The sequence below is a fragment of the Nelumbo lutea genome, chromosome 2, assembly GCF_056320005.1.
Source record: "Nelumbo lutea isolate HS-2025 chromosome 2, American lotus-T2T, whole genome shotgun sequence".
Classification (NCBI taxonomy): Eukaryota; Viridiplantae; Streptophyta; class Magnoliopsida; order Proteales; family Nelumbonaceae; genus Nelumbo; species Nelumbo lutea.
In genome coordinates, this window is record NC_142685.1 from 45,490,413 (window position 1) to 45,508,975 (window position 18,563).

At 38.0% G+C, this 18,563-nt stretch overlaps 1 protein-coding gene across 1 annotated transcript; it reads left to right on the plus strand.

The window, feature by feature from the left end:
* The first annotated feature begins 1,414 nt into the window (after positions 1–1,414).
* EMB1144 (chorismate synthase, putative / 5-enolpyruvylshikimate-3-phosphate phospholyase) lies at positions 1,415–17,689 on the plus strand. Its single transcript, XM_088969042.1, has 13 exons — positions 1,415–2,086; positions 3,874–4,024; positions 4,338–4,414; positions 4,557–4,615; positions 4,938–5,021; positions 5,140–5,232; positions 11,409–11,489; positions 14,331–14,462; positions 15,651–15,753; positions 15,842–15,936; positions 16,057–16,122; positions 16,964–17,048; positions 17,198–17,689. The coding sequence occupies exons 1-13, from the start codon at positions 1,936–1,938 to the stop codon at positions 17,332–17,334; spliced, it is 1,314 nt and encodes a 437-aa protein (XP_088825168.1). The 5' UTR covers positions 1,415–1,935; the 3' UTR covers positions 17,335–17,689.
* Positions 17,690–18,563: the final 874 nt, after the last annotated feature.

Sequence of the window (18,563 nt, forward strand, 5' to 3'; positions counted from 1 at the left end):
TTCTAGGATACAACAGAGCCTTGGGCGATAATCTACAACCAGCAAAGTTGAAGAGTCTCCAAAGAAACCTTCTATGAGACTGTAGCAGATCGGACTGAGAGAAAGAGAGAGAGAGAGAGAGAGAGAGAGAGAGAGTGTGTGTGTGTGTGTGGATTTTGAAATTGTGTGTTTTGGAGTCTGATTCATGCTCCTTAAATAATTTCTGAAGAGGTATGAAGAAAATGTAGGTGCTGGTTTAGAGAAGGCACCTTGAACAGTTACAATTTCAAACATTGTGACTGTTTAAAAAGTAGTTAACAGGTGCGAGCAAAGTGCGCCTCTAAAGTGCTTCATTGCGTCACGCACACGCGTGTGCGTTGCGCGATATCGAATCCCCATACTCTCTCCTCCACTAATTCTAAGGAGTGTAAATCAGCTCCTATTGAAATACTGAAAACAAAACTTATAATTTTCCAATGTGGGACAAGTTCAAAACTGGGTTTTATAAGAGAAAAATCGATTTTCCAATCAAGTGTATAGGTGCAATTTCTCATGTCATTGACCAATCAAATTCATTGGATTTAATCTCTTATGAGATTAAAATCCAATTATATATATATATATATATTATATTCGTATAGATATTTTGTCTACATATTTACATACATATATACATAAATACATTTATATATGTATAATTTTAGAGTGGGTTCATTGACCAACTCGAGCCCAAACCCAACTTGTGTGCGTCAAATTACAGGGTGGATTGAGCTTAGTTTAAGAAAATCAAGTTTGACGTAGGGCTCGGGCCTTAAACCCAAAATTTAAGATTGGGCATGGATTGATCATAAACCCGCCCCAACCCGTTAACTATGCAAATGTCCAAGGCAAGTCAAGCCGGAGGACATATGGCGCTGAGGCGCCACACAACGTCCCACAGCGCATCCACGCAATGTATTGGAAGCATTTTCTATGACAGTATTAGAAATGATAATATCATCATTAGGGGATATTCCCAATCCACGACGGAGATATGAGGCGTTGATACGATTCCCATATGAGACCATCATGTCATTTTCAGGTTTCAGCCACCGATTTAAACAAACAAGCACGTGGTAGGTGGAATCATTGAAACCGGATTCAGTGAGTACAAAGCCCGTTCGAACAACCATTGTAGTATTGCATTGAAAATATTTCGCTGTGCAATAAAGCACAGTACTGAGATATTCCCGATGCAAGGCTGTTCGAACGGGCCTTGTATTTTCTAACCTTTAATTAAAAAAAGTAGGTTTTAACCTAATCAGAGAAGAGGAGAAAAGTGATCGGAGGGGTGTACTCTGTACCGTAAACGAAAATCCAATACATGTTGACAAACCGAGACCGGATCTGCTCCTCGCAGCAGGTGCTTTACACGTACATCCTATCATGCATTGATAATATCTTCCGTAGGTATTTATTTGTTATCCCATTGCGCGGTGGATGTGCCCGTGAGCGGCCATTTGTGAGGAACAGATCCCGTCACAACCGCACGGCACACAGTAATCCGCCTGTTGGGAGGGGTGAAATTAATAGCCTAATCTGATTATTAGGGGTAGAGGGTAGGTAAGCCAAGTTAAAAGGTAGAGTAAAACTGATTGGAGGTCTCAAACATTTGACCAAAACCCCCCCAGCCTCCATCGGTTTTATAGTCAATAGAAGAAAGAAGTGAGGAAAATAAAGGTTTTCTGCGGTATTACGGAGGAGAGCGGGTTGGTGAGGGGCCGCTGCCTGCTGGTGGTGGGGTGAGTCGTCAGTCATGTGTCAAGGAAATGGGAGTCGCGGTAGGTGAGGGAAAACTCCAGTCGTCTCTTCTCTTCTCTATACATACACATTCGTAGGACTCCACGTTTTTCAAAGAACCAACACCCACCATACCAACCCAACCTCTCTCTCTCTCTCTCTCTGCCATCGACGGTAATGGCGTCATCTCTCTCCTCCAAACAATTTGTAAGGGGTCCGAGGTCGGACGGTGGTGCTGGTTTTGGATTCCATGTCTCGGATCCACGGAAATTATTTTCTCCAACACTCCACATCTCTTTCCGACGCACAGCTCCTACGAGGAAGCTCCGTGAGTTCCTTCGATCTCCTTCCTTCTCCCTTTATTTATCATAACAGTATTTCTTATCCCGATCTTTAATTTTCAACTCATAAATTAGGTTGATCTTTAACATTAGAAAATGATGGGTTTTCATGGTTGCGAACCTCTTTTTCCACTTTAATTTCTTCTTCTTCTTCTTTTTTTTTTTTTTTTTAATTTTGTCTCCAGTTTTCAGTTTTCTGACTTGACTAGAAGTATGTAAACTCTATGTCTTTGCTTTTGCCTTTGGTATTGCATTTCCAGTTTCGCCATTGGTGTTTTTAAACTAGTTCAGATCTTTGATTTTCAGCGAGATGTGTCCATTTGTATTAAAGCAAGAGTTCTGGTTCTCTATTTCATCTTGCTTTTGTAGTGTTGTAGACCTGGAAATTGATCTTTTCCCCGTTGTAGCAAGAATGGATTTAGATTGATTCCTCCGTCTTTGTTCTACAATAACTTTTAAGTCTAGGTTTTTGCCAAACTTCTGTCAGAATTGGGAATTTTGCACGAGATCTTCAAGACTTGTTCAAATTTTATCGTTGCTGGCAAAATTTTTTCTCTCCCTCCTCCCCTGAAATTTCCCTGTTGCTTGGTTAAGCTGTTGAAGCTAGCAAGGTGCTTGTTGTTCCTGTATATTTGCTACTCCATTCTATCTAATCCAAGTCTGTGTTTGTGTGTGTTTTTCTGGTTTGTATTCTCGGAAAAAACAGTTACTTCTCCTCAATCAACTTGCCAAATTCTGTTATTTTGGTAGCAATTGCAGTTTTATCATTATATTTCCCGGATGTGTTGCTTTTATCTTTTATGTCAATACTGGAAAAAGGATAAGCCCGAAGCTGGTACTATGAGAGGATGTTTTAGAAGGAAAATTATAAGTAACAAACTGAAAATTTGTATTCAATGCAACTTTAGTAATAACAATTATCACCGGGGGGGGGGGGTTAATTAACACCGTTGGGTTTGGCTAAAAGATACCCTTAAGGCATGAACTGTTTATGTTTTAGTTCCGACAACAATTGAAAATGTTTCTTATAAAGTTTGCAAGCAATATTTCAATGGACAAGAAAGCAAGCAGATGGCTTGGTGGATAAATTAGCCAAATATGGAGCAAACTGACCACAATTGTATCGGAGGGTAACAAATGAGGAAATTGGAACCTAATTTGCTATATATCATGTCAGACTTCTGGGGTTAATACTCTCTTCTATACTTCTCTGTTTCATTATTAATAAGGCAATATTTCCATTAAAAAAATTGGATGATGATAATTAGGTGTACCTCTAGAACGTCGGTACTAGAATCATCAATGCTTTATGGAACAGAATATTGGGAATTTGAAAAGCAACACATACACAAAACAACCTATCTAGATGAGGATTTTGAGATGGATGATTGCCAATATTATGAGGGATAAAGCCATAAATGAATGTAATGAAATCTCCAGAATGGGCGAGAAGATGATGAAACTTTTAGGTTAGATGATCTGATAATTGCACCACATGCCAATAGTTTCATCTATGAAGAGTAATCTGATGCAAGTTTAAGGTATGATAAGAACAAAGGAATGGCAAGAAGGAATTGTCTTAGGTGCGAGAAAGGGTTTGAGAACCTAAACTTTAATAAAAGATATAACCCTATACAGTAGAATGTCAAAACAAGGTTTCTGTAGCCACTTGAAATAGTTAGAATATTGCTTTAGTGTTTGGTTGATTGACTATTCTACAAAAGTTACGAAAATAGCAATTTAGTTAAATATATATATTTTTTTCAAATACCAGAGGTGCAGGCAGTTGGAAGTACATTTGGGAATTTTTTCCGTGTGACAACATTTGGAGAATCTCATGGGGGTGGTGTTGGTTGTATAATTGATGGATGCCCTCCTAGGATTCCCCTCACAGAAGCAGATTTGCAAGTTGATCTTGACAGAAGGTACTCAACTTGACATTATATGACTTCTCACTGTTTTCTTTTTTAATCGTTGACTCTTCAATACATATTGACAATGCTAGGATTTTACATTCTTGCTGCAGTAGTAATGAGGAATTTCTTTTCGTTTTCTTAATCTTATGTAATTGCTGATAAATGAACCCTAAAATTGTGAATGATATGTTTAGTTATGCATTTCTAAATGCTATTGCTTACTTATGAACCTAGAATACACCTATTAATAGCACTGCTTTATTGCTATGCCTGAAATGATACAATGTCCAACCAGTAACTTAAAGTTAACCACTGTATGCAGGAGGCCAGGTCAGAGCCGAATTACTACCCCAAGAAAAGAGACTGATACTTGCCGTATATATTCTGGAGTAACTGAAGGTTAGATCTTGGATGATACTTTCTTATAGGATCTTCTACTTGTAGTTGTATGTCCTCTTTCCTACTAATAATAAAAAAGGAATGACTATTCTGTCTGTGGTCTTGTTGGAGCAATCAATGATGATGGATATAATTGATGCAGGATTGACAACTGGGTCTCCAATTATGGTCAAAGTACCAAATACCGATCAAAGAGGACATGTGAGTAGTCCAACACTAGAAACTATTACTAGAAAAATAAATATGGTGGTTGCTAGGGTACAACATTCTTGTTGAGCTAAGGTTGGCCGCTCATGTAGTTTTTATATGCAACCCTTCACCTAAATGACCGATTATTATAATAATCTAGATTGGCAAGCACCTATGCTACTTGTACTTGTACATTAGCTATTATGGCTGAATCTTATTCCATCTAAACACCAAAGGCTCCTTAGACTTTAAATCCAAATGCTCTGAATTTATTTCATTGATCATTTATTGTGCTAAAATATTCATGTAATCTTTATGTCATTGGACATTTCAGGACTACAAAGAAATGTCAATAGCATATAGGCCTTCTCATGCAGATGCAACCTATGACTTTAAGTATGGTGTGAGATCTGTACAGGTATACTCCATAAATTTTCAACAGTAGTTATACTATTTAAATTCAAGGAGATTTAGATTTCTTTTATTTAAAAATCCTTGATTTCTTATCCTAACATGATGTCCAAATGGAAATGTAGGGTGGTGGGAGATCTTCAGCAAGAGAAACTATTGGAAGAGTTGCTGCCGGAGCTGTTGCAAAGAAAATTATTAAAGCCTTTTCAGGAACTGAGGTTAGTTTATTAGGTTGCTTATTTGAGTTTTTGAACATTTACCATGATATCTCTAATGTCCATGAGACTTTACCATGTATAAAAAATGTACCTTAACTTTTCAGGAACTGAGGTTAGTTTATTAGGTTGCTTAGTTGAGTTTTTGAACATTTACCATGATATCTTCAATGTCCATGAGACTTTACCATGTATAAAAAATGTACCTTAACTTTTCTCTTGCACATTTTTGTGTTTAAGACATGCACTAATTTTTGTTCTGCATATGTATAGTCTAGTGAATTTACCTCCTAAGGTTTTGAAAAACAAATTTACTGAATTATCAAATTGTTCAAATTGGAAACATCTCATTTTCACTATTTGATGTATATGAGTCTTGGAATGCAATATACACCCAAAAAGAACAACCTACCAAACTGGAAAGGGTTATTATGAATTGCACTGGTCCATATGAGAGATCAGAAATATTGGTTACTTTCTGTTTTTATATCATTTTCCATTTGCTTACAGAAATAAAGCAAAGTAAAAAATGGGATATCTGACATCTTCCTCCTTTAAGATGAAAAAGGGATGGAGATATGGGAAGGAAATGGTACTTTGTACAGGTCCAATTTACCATCGTGATTAAAAATTTGACTTATGTTTTTTTTTTATCAATAGCATTGTGAATTATATTAAGATTATCCAAGTAAGAAGTAGAGAGTGTTATAGTGTATGCTAAAAAGAAGGGGAATAAGGAAAACGATTGTCCAAGAAAGAGGAAGCTATTGGAGGTAGAAAGATTAAAATCAGATGTTGCAACAGACTTAGAGTTCAGTGCTAGGGGGGAAAGAAGGAAAGGGTTCAAGTAAGGGATGGTTGTTGCCAGGGTGGAACTTTAAGTGGTTCCATGAAGATACTGAGTTGGAATGTAAGAGGGTTGGGTAGTGCTAGGAAAAGGAGGGTAATAAAGGATATGATTAGAAAGGAAAACCTGGATATAATTTTGCTTCAAGAAACAAAAGTGGCAGATTGGGATGGGAAATGGGTGAGAAGTGTGTGGTGCTCTAGAGGATTAGGATGGTCTTGTATGCCTTCATGTTGGGCTTTAGGAGGTATAGTGACAATGTGGAGGAAAGAGGCAGTGGAGCCAATGGAAGAGCTAATATGTCAGTTTTCAGTCTCTTTGAAAGTAAAGTGTGGGAGAAGAGTACATGGGTGATGATGAACGTCTATGGTCCGAATAAATATGGAGAGAGGCGAAATGTGGGAAGAGCTCTTTGATATAAGGGGTTTGTGGGAGGGTTAGTGGTGTTTAGGTGGGGACTTTAATGTGATCGGGTTTACAAATGAGACCAATAATCCCAATCAAGCGATCACAATCAGCATGAGGAGATTCAATGAATTTATTAATGAATGTGAACTGTTAGAAATCCCCCTCCAACAGTCTGTCTTCACCTGGTCCAACCTACAATCCCCCCCTCGAGATGCTCTAAGTCGGATAGGTTCATCTTTAGTTCAGATTGGGGAGAACATTGGTTAGGGCTGTCAATTTGTCAGCTAGGGCCTTGCCAAGAGTCACTTAAGATCATTGGTCGATAAGCATTGGAACTAGGAACTTTTTGAGTGGGCCTAAACCTTCCAGATTTGGAAATATGTGGCTAACACATCCAGACTTTACTCATAAGGTTAAAGAGTGGTGGAGCGAAGAAGTGGTGGGACCCCATTGGAAAACTCATAGGCTAAAAGGTAAAATTAAAGAGTGGAACAGGTAAGGGGCCACGAGCCGAGCCTTTCACGAGCTATTTGAGCTTGGCTTGTGAAAAGCTCGGCTTGGCTCAGTTTAAACTGAGCTTCGAGCCCAATATATAGGCTCATTTGTTAATTGATTTGAGCTTGAGCCCAATGAAGCTCGGCTTGTGAGGCTTGCGAGCCTAGTATTAAATAAACCATTTTTATTTTATATATATCTATATACATATACATACACACATACATGCATATATGTATAATGGTAAATAATTTTTATAATTATTTTTGTTGTATATATAATGTTAAATAATTTTACAATTCTTAATTTTTTGTCTAAAAAAATAAAAATATTAATTTTATGCATATAATTTTTATTTTTCAAAAAAAAGCTTGGCTTAAATTTGAGCTCAAGCCGACCCGAGCTTGAACTTGCGAGCTATGAACCAAGCTCGAGCTCGAGCTCAAGTCTCTAGCTTGATACTATTCCTGTGAGCCAAGCTCAAATAGCCAAGTATTCGGCTCAGCTTGGCTTGAATCCACTCCTAGGAACATGGAACATTTCGGGAGAGCGGAGGAGAAGAAATTAAATGTTATCTCCCAAATTGAACTCTTGGATGAAAAAGGACACAATTCTCTCTCAGAAGAAGAAAGGAATTTAAGATGGACCTTGGAGGAGTTGGAAGAAATAATGCTTAGGGAAGAGATTTGTTGGAGGCAGAAATCAAGGCATCAATGGATTAAGGAAGGGGATGACAATACTAAATTTTTCCATGCAATCGCTAATGGAAGGAGAAAAAACTTCGTAGAAAAGTTAGAGATCAACAGTGAAGTTGTGGATAATCAAGAGGAGATCGCTAATGCTTTCATGAATCATTTCAGGGCAGTCTACAAAAGACAGGGGGTTGTGAGGCTTATAGTGGCCTAGATTGGGCCCTGAGGTGGCAAATTTGTTGGAAAAGGATTTTGACTTGGAAGAAATAAAGGGAGTTGTGTTTTCAATGGATAGATCTAAAGCACCTGGACTTGACGATTTGACTATGGCGTTCTTTCAGGATTGCTGGGATATCATCGAGTTAGATTTGTTGGTAGTATTTGTGGAGTTTGTGGATGTTCACTTTATAAGTCCAAGGATCAACTCCACTTTCCAGGCCTTGATACCTAAAAAGGGAGATGCTTTCCAACCGAAAGGCTTTAGGCCCATCAGCCTAGTGACTAACATTTATAAAATTATGGCCAAAGTGTTGTCGTTAAGGTTAAACCTAGCCCTTTCTAATTTAATAAGCCAATCACAAGGGGACTTCATTCAAGGAAGATAGATTATAGATCAAATCTTGATAGCAAATGAATATGTGGAGGACTTCAAGAGAATGGAGAAAAAGGTTTTGTATGTAAACTGGACTTGGAGAAGCATATGACATGGTTGGTTGGTCTTTTTTTGTCGGAGTCCTTGAGGAACTTTGGGTTTGGAGAGAAATGGTGTGGTTGGATCGAAGCTTGTTTAAAAGCATGCCATTTTTCAGTTTTAGTTAATGGAGTGGTTAGAGACTTCTTTCCAACCTCTAGAGGGTTGAGACTAGGGTATCCTCTTTCTCCTTTCCTTTTCGCTCTGGTAGCTGACGTGTTTAGTATGCTTATTTCGAGAGTTGATGGTTTGGGCATGTTTAGAGGATGGAGGGTAGGAAGAGAGGGTATTGTGGTAACACACTTGCAATTTGCGGATGATACAATCATTTTTTTTTTTTGAGATTGGAGATCCCCTTAAAGGCTAGGAACGTGAAATGAGTAATAAAATTGTTTGAATGCGTGTTGAAGTTGAAGGTCAATTTCGAAAAGAGTTGTGTAGTGGGGGTAAATTTGGAGATGGAGGAGTTGAGTGAGGTAGCAAAGTCCATAGGTTGCCTTACCTCGAACTGGCCCTTGAAGTACTTGGGTATGCCTTTAGGAGATAGTCCAAGAGAAGGAAGATTTTGGAATTCTATTGTAGAAAAATGCACAAAGAAATTGGTAGTTTGGAAGAGAAACTACATTTCCCTCGGGGGTCATATCACTTTAATAAGAGCTACTCTTGTGAATTTGCCAACTTACCTTCTCTCGGTCTTTAGAATGCCACAAAAGGTGATTTTGAAAGTAGAGAAAGTCATGAGGGAATTTTTGTGGAGTCGGGGGAAGGGAGGAAGGATCATGTTGGAAATAGTGTGTAGGAGGAAGGAGCAAGGGGGTTTGGGAATAGGCAATCTAAGGAAGAAAATACAGCCTTGCTAGGCAAATGGTTGTGCAGGTGGCCTTTGGAAAGGGAAAGACTTTGGCATAAAGTTGTAAGGAGTGTGCATGGTGTTGCAGGCAGTGGTTGGGATGCTGGTTTATCTCGGCGGGCTACATTGAAGTCTCCATGGAAGGCTATTCATAGTATTCTTCCTTTTTTCTTGAACCTGATCAGGTATGACACTTGTACTGGAGATAGGATTTTGTTTTGGGAGGGTGTTTGGGTTGGTGACTTCACCCTCAAGGACTCTTTCCCTCCTTGTATTCCATCTCATGTTTTAAAAATGAGCCAATTCAAAGGTTTGTGTCCTTTTTTTTTTGGTATAAACTGGAACCTAGGTTTTAAAAGAGATTTGAGAGGTTCTGAGCTTGACCAGGTTGCTTTGCTCCTTAAAACTCTTGATCCTGTTTGCTTGGACCCTTCTTCTCTAGATACCCGTATTTGGAAGCCTTTTCCCTTGGGATCCTTTTCTTGTGCTCCTCTCCGTTGCCTCAACCTTTTCATAACAAGGAAGTCTAGTCCAAACCTGTCCTCCAAAAGTGGGAGCCCTTTGTTGGGAAGTCTCCCTTGGAAAAATCATCACTTTGGATGTTTTGCAAAAAAGAAGATCTGGTCTTTGTATCTCTCCTAACTGGTGTACCCTATGCAAAGCAAATGAAGAAAGTTGCTACCATATACTAATCACTTGCCCTTTTGTTGTAGGCCTTTGGGAAAAGCTTTTTGATTTTTTTGGGTGCAGGTGGACAGAATCGGAGCAGATTTGCAATCGTTTTGACCCTACAACTTTCAGGTGGCCAAAGAGAAGAGGATGAGTTTTGTGGAGGATGCTTTGGTGTGGATTGTGTGGGAGGAATGAAATGCTAGTCTTTAGTGACAAGGAGAGGGATCAGACATGTGTGCTAGAAAGTGTTTTATGTAGGGCTATAAGATGGGTAAAATCCTTGGACCTGTTCTCATCCTACTCTTTTGATGATATAAGTAGGAATTGGGAACAACTAGCCAAAAGTTCTGCAGTCAGAAGCAAGTCTTTGGTGGATTGGAAGCCTCCTGATTTAGGCTTCATTAAATTAAATTTTGATGGCAGTAGTTTGGGCAACCCGGGGCCATCTGGAATAGGAGGAGTCATTAGAAATGCTGAGGGCCAGATTGTAGCTCTATTTTCTGGTCCTATATGGATCGAAGATTCAGTTAATGCAGAACTTCAAGCTGTGATACAAGGAGCAGAAATTGCAAAAGAGTTGGCAGTGGAGCATTTAAAGATTGGAGGTGACTCCAAATTGGTTATTGCACGGCTAAAAGAACTGGAGATGGCAGCATGGCCTTACAGGAGGACTTTGAGAAGATTTAAGCGGCTAACATCAAATATCTCAGTCACAGTTCAATGGGAAAGAAGATCGGCAAATGGACTGGCAGATTTCCTAGCCAAACAAGGAGTACATAGGAATAAGCTCTTTTGGGCTCAACTGTAAGCTTTATGATGTAGTTTGGAGGCTGCACCTCACGCCTCTTTGTGGGGAGTTGTATGATGCATACTGTGTTTTTGTTCTAATTAATAAAATTATCGTTATCTATCATAAAAATTATATTAAGTCTTAAGAATGTAAACCAACTTTCTACAATCAGATATAAAGGAAAACCACATTAACATGGTACTTTGGACAGGTCCTACTGACAGTCTGACACCCATTGGAAGGATCAAAATAGCCCTGCTGCTAGGAGTTGAAGAGAATACAAAAAAAAAAAAAAAAAGAATACCTAGAGATGTCTTTGGACGCTTTCCAGAAAATGTCCTTAGAGTCTCTTTAAGATTCCCATCAGGCCATCACACACCCTCTCATGTCTCCACCATAAATACACTACACCCCTCCCCCAAACCTTGTACCTTTGGCCCAATCAACTCATTCAAATTGGACCTATCAAGTACCAGCTTCACTGACATGTTTGATGCCTGATGCTGTTTAAAACATTGATAACATGCCGACAACTCTATTTTTTATACATATATGCTATGGTTATGTAGTAACCAGTCAATATTTATTATGTATAAGCAGATAACATTATTTATTATCTTTTTGGTTTTTTCCTTGTTGGAAATTGCATTTTCAGACACACACTTTGTATGGACTTGTATGCTTATTCCCATTCACATTTTTCTCATTCTATATTTATTGTCTATAAACTTCAGGTTCTTGCATATGTCTCTCAAGTGCATAATGTCGTTCTTTCTGAGGGCTTGGTTAATCATGAAACTTTGTCACTTGAAGAGGTGAGCTGACTAACACTCATTTAATGGTTTCTGTGGTGAAGTCCTGCAGATGCATGACAAAACCATGTAATTTTCTGCTTATTTGGAAATTTGGCTTCCTTGGATGTCAAATCAATACTTTAGAAACCCTAGGTAATTAAAAACTAGTAGAGCAATGATCATGAGTCTTGTCCATCATAGGGCTCTGTAATGGCTAATCTTGTATTGCTTGCATTGATGCATTCACCATAATCAGTATGGTTGGTATCACATTAGTACCTGTAAAGTTTGACCTACCATTTGCACTAGGCTGGTGATGATCTTGATTGATGCCACCTGCAGCGTTCCAGTGGTTTCAGTAGCATATTTCCTTTCAAATACAAGAACTCGAACTGAAATTTGATCCTGGTTTTATCAGCCTTTGGCTTGTTGCAATATAATCTCTCAAATAACTTTGTAATGTTCCAAATTCAGAAGGCTACATGGGCAGAAAAGGGAAAACATCTAAATAATGCGATTAACAAAACTAATGCTAGTTTTCTTATAAAAAAGGTACTAGTTTCTGGTCTTTGTGTCGCCAATTATTCAGTCTATGCTGAAAATGTCCAGAAAAGAAAGTTGTACTGTTAAGTTTTCTTCTTTCCTTTCTTTCATTCATTCTTTCTTTCTTCTTTGTGGGGGTGCAAGGAAAGGGGATCTGTAGATGATTATAAGAATGTAATAGTTCTCTCTTTGGTTCCATGAGCCCAAGGCATCAAACCTCTGGTTGGTCAAACTCCCATAACAGTTGTTTTTAGATTAGTTGTTTAGTACTCGTAGTTTTCAAGGTGCCAAGGCAAGGCTGGGTGACAGGGGGTTGCCTTGTTGCTTAGTCACCTAGGCTAAGGATTATATATATATAGGTGTTACCATAGGTTCCATTGCAACCAGCAATCTTCTTTCACTAGTAATCATTAATAATCTTCATAAAAATCATATGAACTTTATTTTAAAATATGGAAAATCAACGTATTCATGAGAAGAAAAAGAAGGAAAAGAAAACTCAGAAGATATAAGGGCTGAGCCCCTGCTTTTGTCCTAGGAAAAAGAAGGAAAAATAAAGTAACAAAAAGAAGCTAGTAAAACTCACAAAATGAATATTTTAATGTATAATGTCTATTTTATTATTGTAATCTTTAAAGCAAAGAATATAAAAATATTTTTTAGCGCCATGCATAAAGTAGCTAGGTACTTAAGTGAGGCAACCCTCCATGGGTGCCTTGTTGCTTAGGCATCACCTTGTTAACCATGTTTACACTGTTGAAGTTGCCCCTGTTGAGGCAAAGAGTCTGCAGGATCCAACTCTGGGCGGATGTTCCATGTGATGCATAATTGCATATGGAGCATGTCTGACAAAATAAGGCATGAAAATATCTACATTGGAGCAGAATTGCAAATGGTGCATCTTTAGTCTATGTTTGGTTTGAAGGAAAAGGTAGGGAAAGGAAGGGAAAGACAGGAAACCTATACAAGGCTTGTAAAGGTTCTCCTACCTTTCCCTGCATTTTCCTTCAAACCAAACATAGCCTTAGCATCACTCTTTTATAGAAAAAAACAAGCCCCACATCTTTTCCTTTTAATTATTTTGGAAGGTGACCTTGAACTTATTGTCAAAGAGTGTGTACATGAGAAGATGCATGTTCAAGAGATTACAGGGAAAGAAACCTTTAAGCCCCACCGCTCAACATAAATTAGAGCTATCACTGTACAAGTCCTTCCTACACCCGTCCATGCAAGACTGTCAGCAATGATTTAATTCACTTGGAACCCATTGTCTTTGGCCTGGAAAGGCTAATAAAATATCCCTGATTTCACCAAAAAAAATCCCCTGATTTCATTTAGGTAATGAACCATCTATTAAGGCCCCTGTGCTCTTTGCTGTCTCATCTTACAACAGTTGTTGAATCTCATTTAATGACTAAAGATGAAGAGTGGAGTCTTTGCTATCCAGCCTCTAATAGAAGCTAGAATCTTTTATTTAGTGGTCTTTGGGTCTTCTATGGAGCCACTAAAGACCCACAATACTTCCGTCAGACTTGGTGAGCATTCCACCAAAAAGCCCCCTAAGGAGTTGGAACTCTATGTCACATTGTATAGATGGAGGGGAGGTGACTTCTGTAGGCTGTGACTGGGGGATGACCTAAGGATGTCCATTGGGTTTCTTTGCAAGTATTTAAGAGAATCCCTTTGAATTATGAAGTAGATACTACATAAATGCAATATTCCATCTCTGTTGTGCTTTAATGAGGACTTCCGTTGTGGATGCTGCTTTTATTCCTAAGCTCGTGACATGAGTGGATAAATAGATTACATGAAATACATATGTACCCTCACCTTTTCCTTTTCCTAGCATAAAATTTTTATTCCATTGTTACATTGATTGTCTGTAACTGATTTCTTTAATAATATATCATGCTGTAATTGTGGATTTCTCAGCACCCAGTAATTTCTAGATTCATTTTGTTGGGTACCTTTCTTGAATCCAGTCATAGAACTTTGGCGTTATTCCATTCTTACATTGATTGTCTGTAACTGATTTTTTAATAATATATCATGCTGTAATTGTGGAGATTTCTCAGCATCCAGGAATTTCTGGACTCATTTTGTTGGGTACCTTGAATCCAGTCCCAATCCTCATGTGTATGTCTTAGCTATATTAGATACAAATGAAGATGGTGGAAACCAATAAATTTTTTTTGAGTATTGTAAAATATGTATTTATGTGACCTTCAATGTAATCTTGGCATTTCTAGGGCCATCTTACATGATCTCTATTTTCCTTATATAAGTTTTTTAATAACTTCATTCTGTGAATTATGACAGATAGAAAGCAATATTGTCAGGTGCCCAGATCCAGAGTATGCTGAGAAGATGATTGCTGCCATTGATGCTGTCCGAGTGAGAGGGGACTCTATTGGTGGTGTTGTGACCTGCATCGCAAGGAATGTTCCTCGTGTAAGCAATTACTAAATCATCCTTGTTTTGTTTTTGCTAAACTATTTTTTTATGTTTTGACTTTCAAATCTAAATAATGTTTTGACAGATAGAAGCTGCACAGAAGCCTACCTAGAGAACTAGTTTCTTGTTCTTTTCTTTTTACTTTATTTTATTTAGAAAATGTTGTTCATTGCCGATGGCAATAGGATAATCTGTAACAAAGTCATTTCATCTTTTTAATTTTTTCATTAATTACTTAAGTAATTCTTTAAGCTTTGTTAAGACTGCTTTTAGTATTTGATCTTGTGTGGTAGCCATTTGAAAAAAAGAAAAATAGAAGTACAAATGCCATCTATTTCCAAACAAAGGATTGAACCAGCCACCAAGCTTCAGGGGCTTGGGAAGAGCACAAGTCACTTACTCCTACCAGCCCTACCCTGGCAGGAGTTTCAGCAATCTAGTTTCCTGCTATATACTATCTTATGTAGGTGCCCTTTCCTGAATAATAGTTAAAATATTGTGCCTTCAGTGGTTTTTAGTGTTTAATTTGGTATGAATTATTAAAATTTTGAATAGCGAAAAATGGAATTTCTACCATTTATTTGATATATTTGTTTAATACATAACAGTATCCATTTTATAAAGGTATTATGCTGTTATAATGACATTATCTGTAACTATTAACACTTGGTCTAAAAATCTTGCGTTGAAATTGTTGTTGTTTTGTGTGCGTGTGTGATCAATAACAATTCAACAATTTTGTCAATGATCAAAGTTAGAAAAAGGAGTACATGATCTGCATAGTAAGGTAGGTGACCTTGGCTAACAACTCCCCCAAATCAGACGTCTAGCACCCTGTTTTACCAACCAATCTGCGAAACTATTAGCAGCTCAAGTAATTCATTCCACTCTCATCCTCATTTGCCCCCATTAGGTTTCTGATTTCCCTGGGCATATTCCTATAGTGTAATGTGACCTGCTTTCTATCCAACCATCTTAATATTACAAGAGACTCCTAGAAATTTAGAATCACTGTTCTCTGGTACGTCTAGGGATCTGCTGGGCTATGATCTTCTAGCATAGCAGCCCAGATTTATTCAAGGCAGTCAGTTGACCTTTGAAGCATTTGCAGGGCCTGACAATTGTACAGTCGCATAATATCTATATCTTTCAATTAATAAAAACAATGCTCATATTTTATGTCAGGGGCTTGGCTCACCAGTCTTTGACAAGCTTGAAGCAGAGCTGGCTAGAGCTTGCATGTCACTGCCTGCAACAAAGGGGTTTGAATTTGGGAGTGGATTTGCAGGTAAAGAAGCACATGGAATTATTTCTGAATCAAATCCCCTGTTGTCTATGGTTTTTTCGTACTAATGATGAATTGGCAATGCTTGCAGGTACACTTTTGACTGGTAGTGAACATAATGACGAGTTCTATATAGACAAAAATGGAAGAATTAGGACAAGGACAAATCGGTCTGGTGGGATACAGGTAAAAGCTTCTCTTTCTCACTTGGTGGACCTAGTAGTGGTGGGGTTAACAAAGGGCTTAAGATTGTTTTTTTTCCCTTCAAACTTAGATAGTTCCCTTGTATTGTTTATAATGGTGCAGGGGGGAATATCTAATGGGGAAATCATAAACATGAGAATTGCTTTCAAACCAACGGCCACAATTGCAGTAAGTTGATCTATATTTACTTGTTTTTTTTGTTTGTATTCTAATCTTTCTTACTCGTGGGCTTAAAAAAAAAACCTTGTGTTTATTTTCCCTGAACATTCCAGATTAGAGTGGGGAAAAACCTCCTTGTGGCTGCAGTTTACTGCCAATAATGATTCTAAAATTGAGGGGCTTAATAGACATACATGGTTCAGGGGATCTCCATTTGATGTTGAAAGGGGCTTAATATAATAATATAACTATTTGACCACAGCTTGTGGATTGGTTTCTATGTGCTGTATTGTCCAAAATAAACATGATGGGGATTCTTTACCTTTGTTGGATTCAAATAAATGTTTCTTCTAGGTGATCTCCTAGGTCAGTCGATTTATTGGTATGTTTGATCTACAGAGGTGGGAGCTTCTATAACCTGCCTGATTCAATATCACTATATCGCTGTCGTCATCATCATCACCATCATCATCAAGCCTTGTCTCAGGTTCTCATCCACATGGGATTGGCTATATGAAACCTGTTTTATCATTCCATTCTGTTTAGGGCCATATCCATTGTTAAATTATGAGTGCTTAAAATCATACGCCCTAGCATACCCTTGTCCATTTCTCATCACACCTGGATCAAAGTGTAGCGTGTCACAATTCAGGACCCAGGACCATAAGAATTTGGTGAAAGTTGTAATGCCAGATGCCAACTTGACGCAACCTTCCTTTATCCGGGCTTGGGACTGGTGGTGTAAGACAAGCTCACATTGGTGGAATCTTAGGCATTATTGTTTTCTTTCTTGAACATCTTTAACTTACAAGCTGATATGAGGTGTTGCATTGATGTAATGCATTTGCAGAAGAAGCAGAACACTGTAACTAGAGAGAAACAGGAGATAGAACTCCTAGCACGTGGTCGCCATGATCCTTGTGTTGTCCCTCGAGGTTTGCTCTTTTCCCATGGATTAGGTGTCTCTTCTATTATGAGTCCTTGATGTTCTCGGATGCTTTCTTTTGTAATCTTTGTGTCAGATAGATAGACTTGCATTATTTCTGCTATTAACAATCTTTTTGTTTTGTTGCTTATGACACAGCTGTGCCAATGGTGGAAGCCATGGTAGCCATGGTGCTGGTAGATCAATTAATGTCACAGTATGCACAATGCGAGCTGTTCCCCGTCAATCCATCCCTACAAGAACCTACGGAATCTCTAGTGGCCCAGCCTAAATGACCCATCCGCCTGAAAGGTGCTTAGTATTTCTTCATAGTCTGGTTTTAATTTTTTTTGGTGCACCAATAACCGTTCGGGTGCATAATTTTGTAATAGTAACAAAGTAGAATGCATATCCTCCCTATTTCCATTTTTTATTTAATCGAACTCTTGGTAAAATATAATACTGTCCTGTGAGAAGGGAGTCGCAGGTTAGAGTGTGATGTTTTGGCCATTGTATTTGTATGTTCCCTGCCCCTTTTCGTACACAAACTAGATTTTACTTTCTTTTTTGGATCCAAATTCCCCAATGGTAGTTTGTTGTGGTTATTTCTGATATTTGAAAATAAAATGGTATGAGAAATCTATTCTGGAAGATGAGCCAGGGTCTTGGATATTTTCAGGTTCATGTACTTTTCTTTCACATCAATAGGCATTACCATTAGACTGATGAAGATTGCGTCCAAGAAGAAATTAAAAATTTAAAACATTGCGTCTGTGATGAGTTAAGACCTCGTGTCAATAAAATGACTTTTTATTGTCAACACTTGTATCAAACAATACATTTGAAAGTAATTCAAAGTCTCAAACTACTAGGATCAACTAGGACCCAAATCTATTTTACTTGGTGCAACCGGTACTTTTGCATGCTGAATGGATCCCACCGTACCTCTTTTATCTTCGTATTAAAAAAAAATATTCCTGATTTAATACCACCCTAAGAAATCAGCTGTTAAGTATCAAAGGAAAAAGTCAGAAATCAGCTCTTCCCACGGGTCTGAAGCACTAAATGGTATAATCATTAGTTCATAACCTCCTATTTTTGTAAAAGAATCAAGTTTTAGCTGTTTCTTTTTTAGGAGAACGATTGTTCAGTACACCCTAATAATTCTTAATTCCACGGAATTGTTGGGATAAGTGTCGATTTGAAATTGATACAAGGCGGGTATTGATGTTTTAGGGTGGAGGTACTTGTCATTCTGAATTATGGAAGGTTGCAGCGGAATTCAGAGCTCTGCAGTTGGTCACAGTGTATTTTTTTTTTCATTTTTTTTTGCTGCAAAAAGACTTTAGTTCAAAAGGAAAGGACAAGGTATCAGTGATCGTTCAATATTTGTCATACCTTTAAAAAGTCTGCAAATTCTAGACCAACTCAGTGAAAGAACCTGTAAAAAGGGAGCATATTTTAGACTAACTCGGTGATCTTTCACTTGAAACTTGACAAGAGTTGAGTTATGAATAGAAATCTA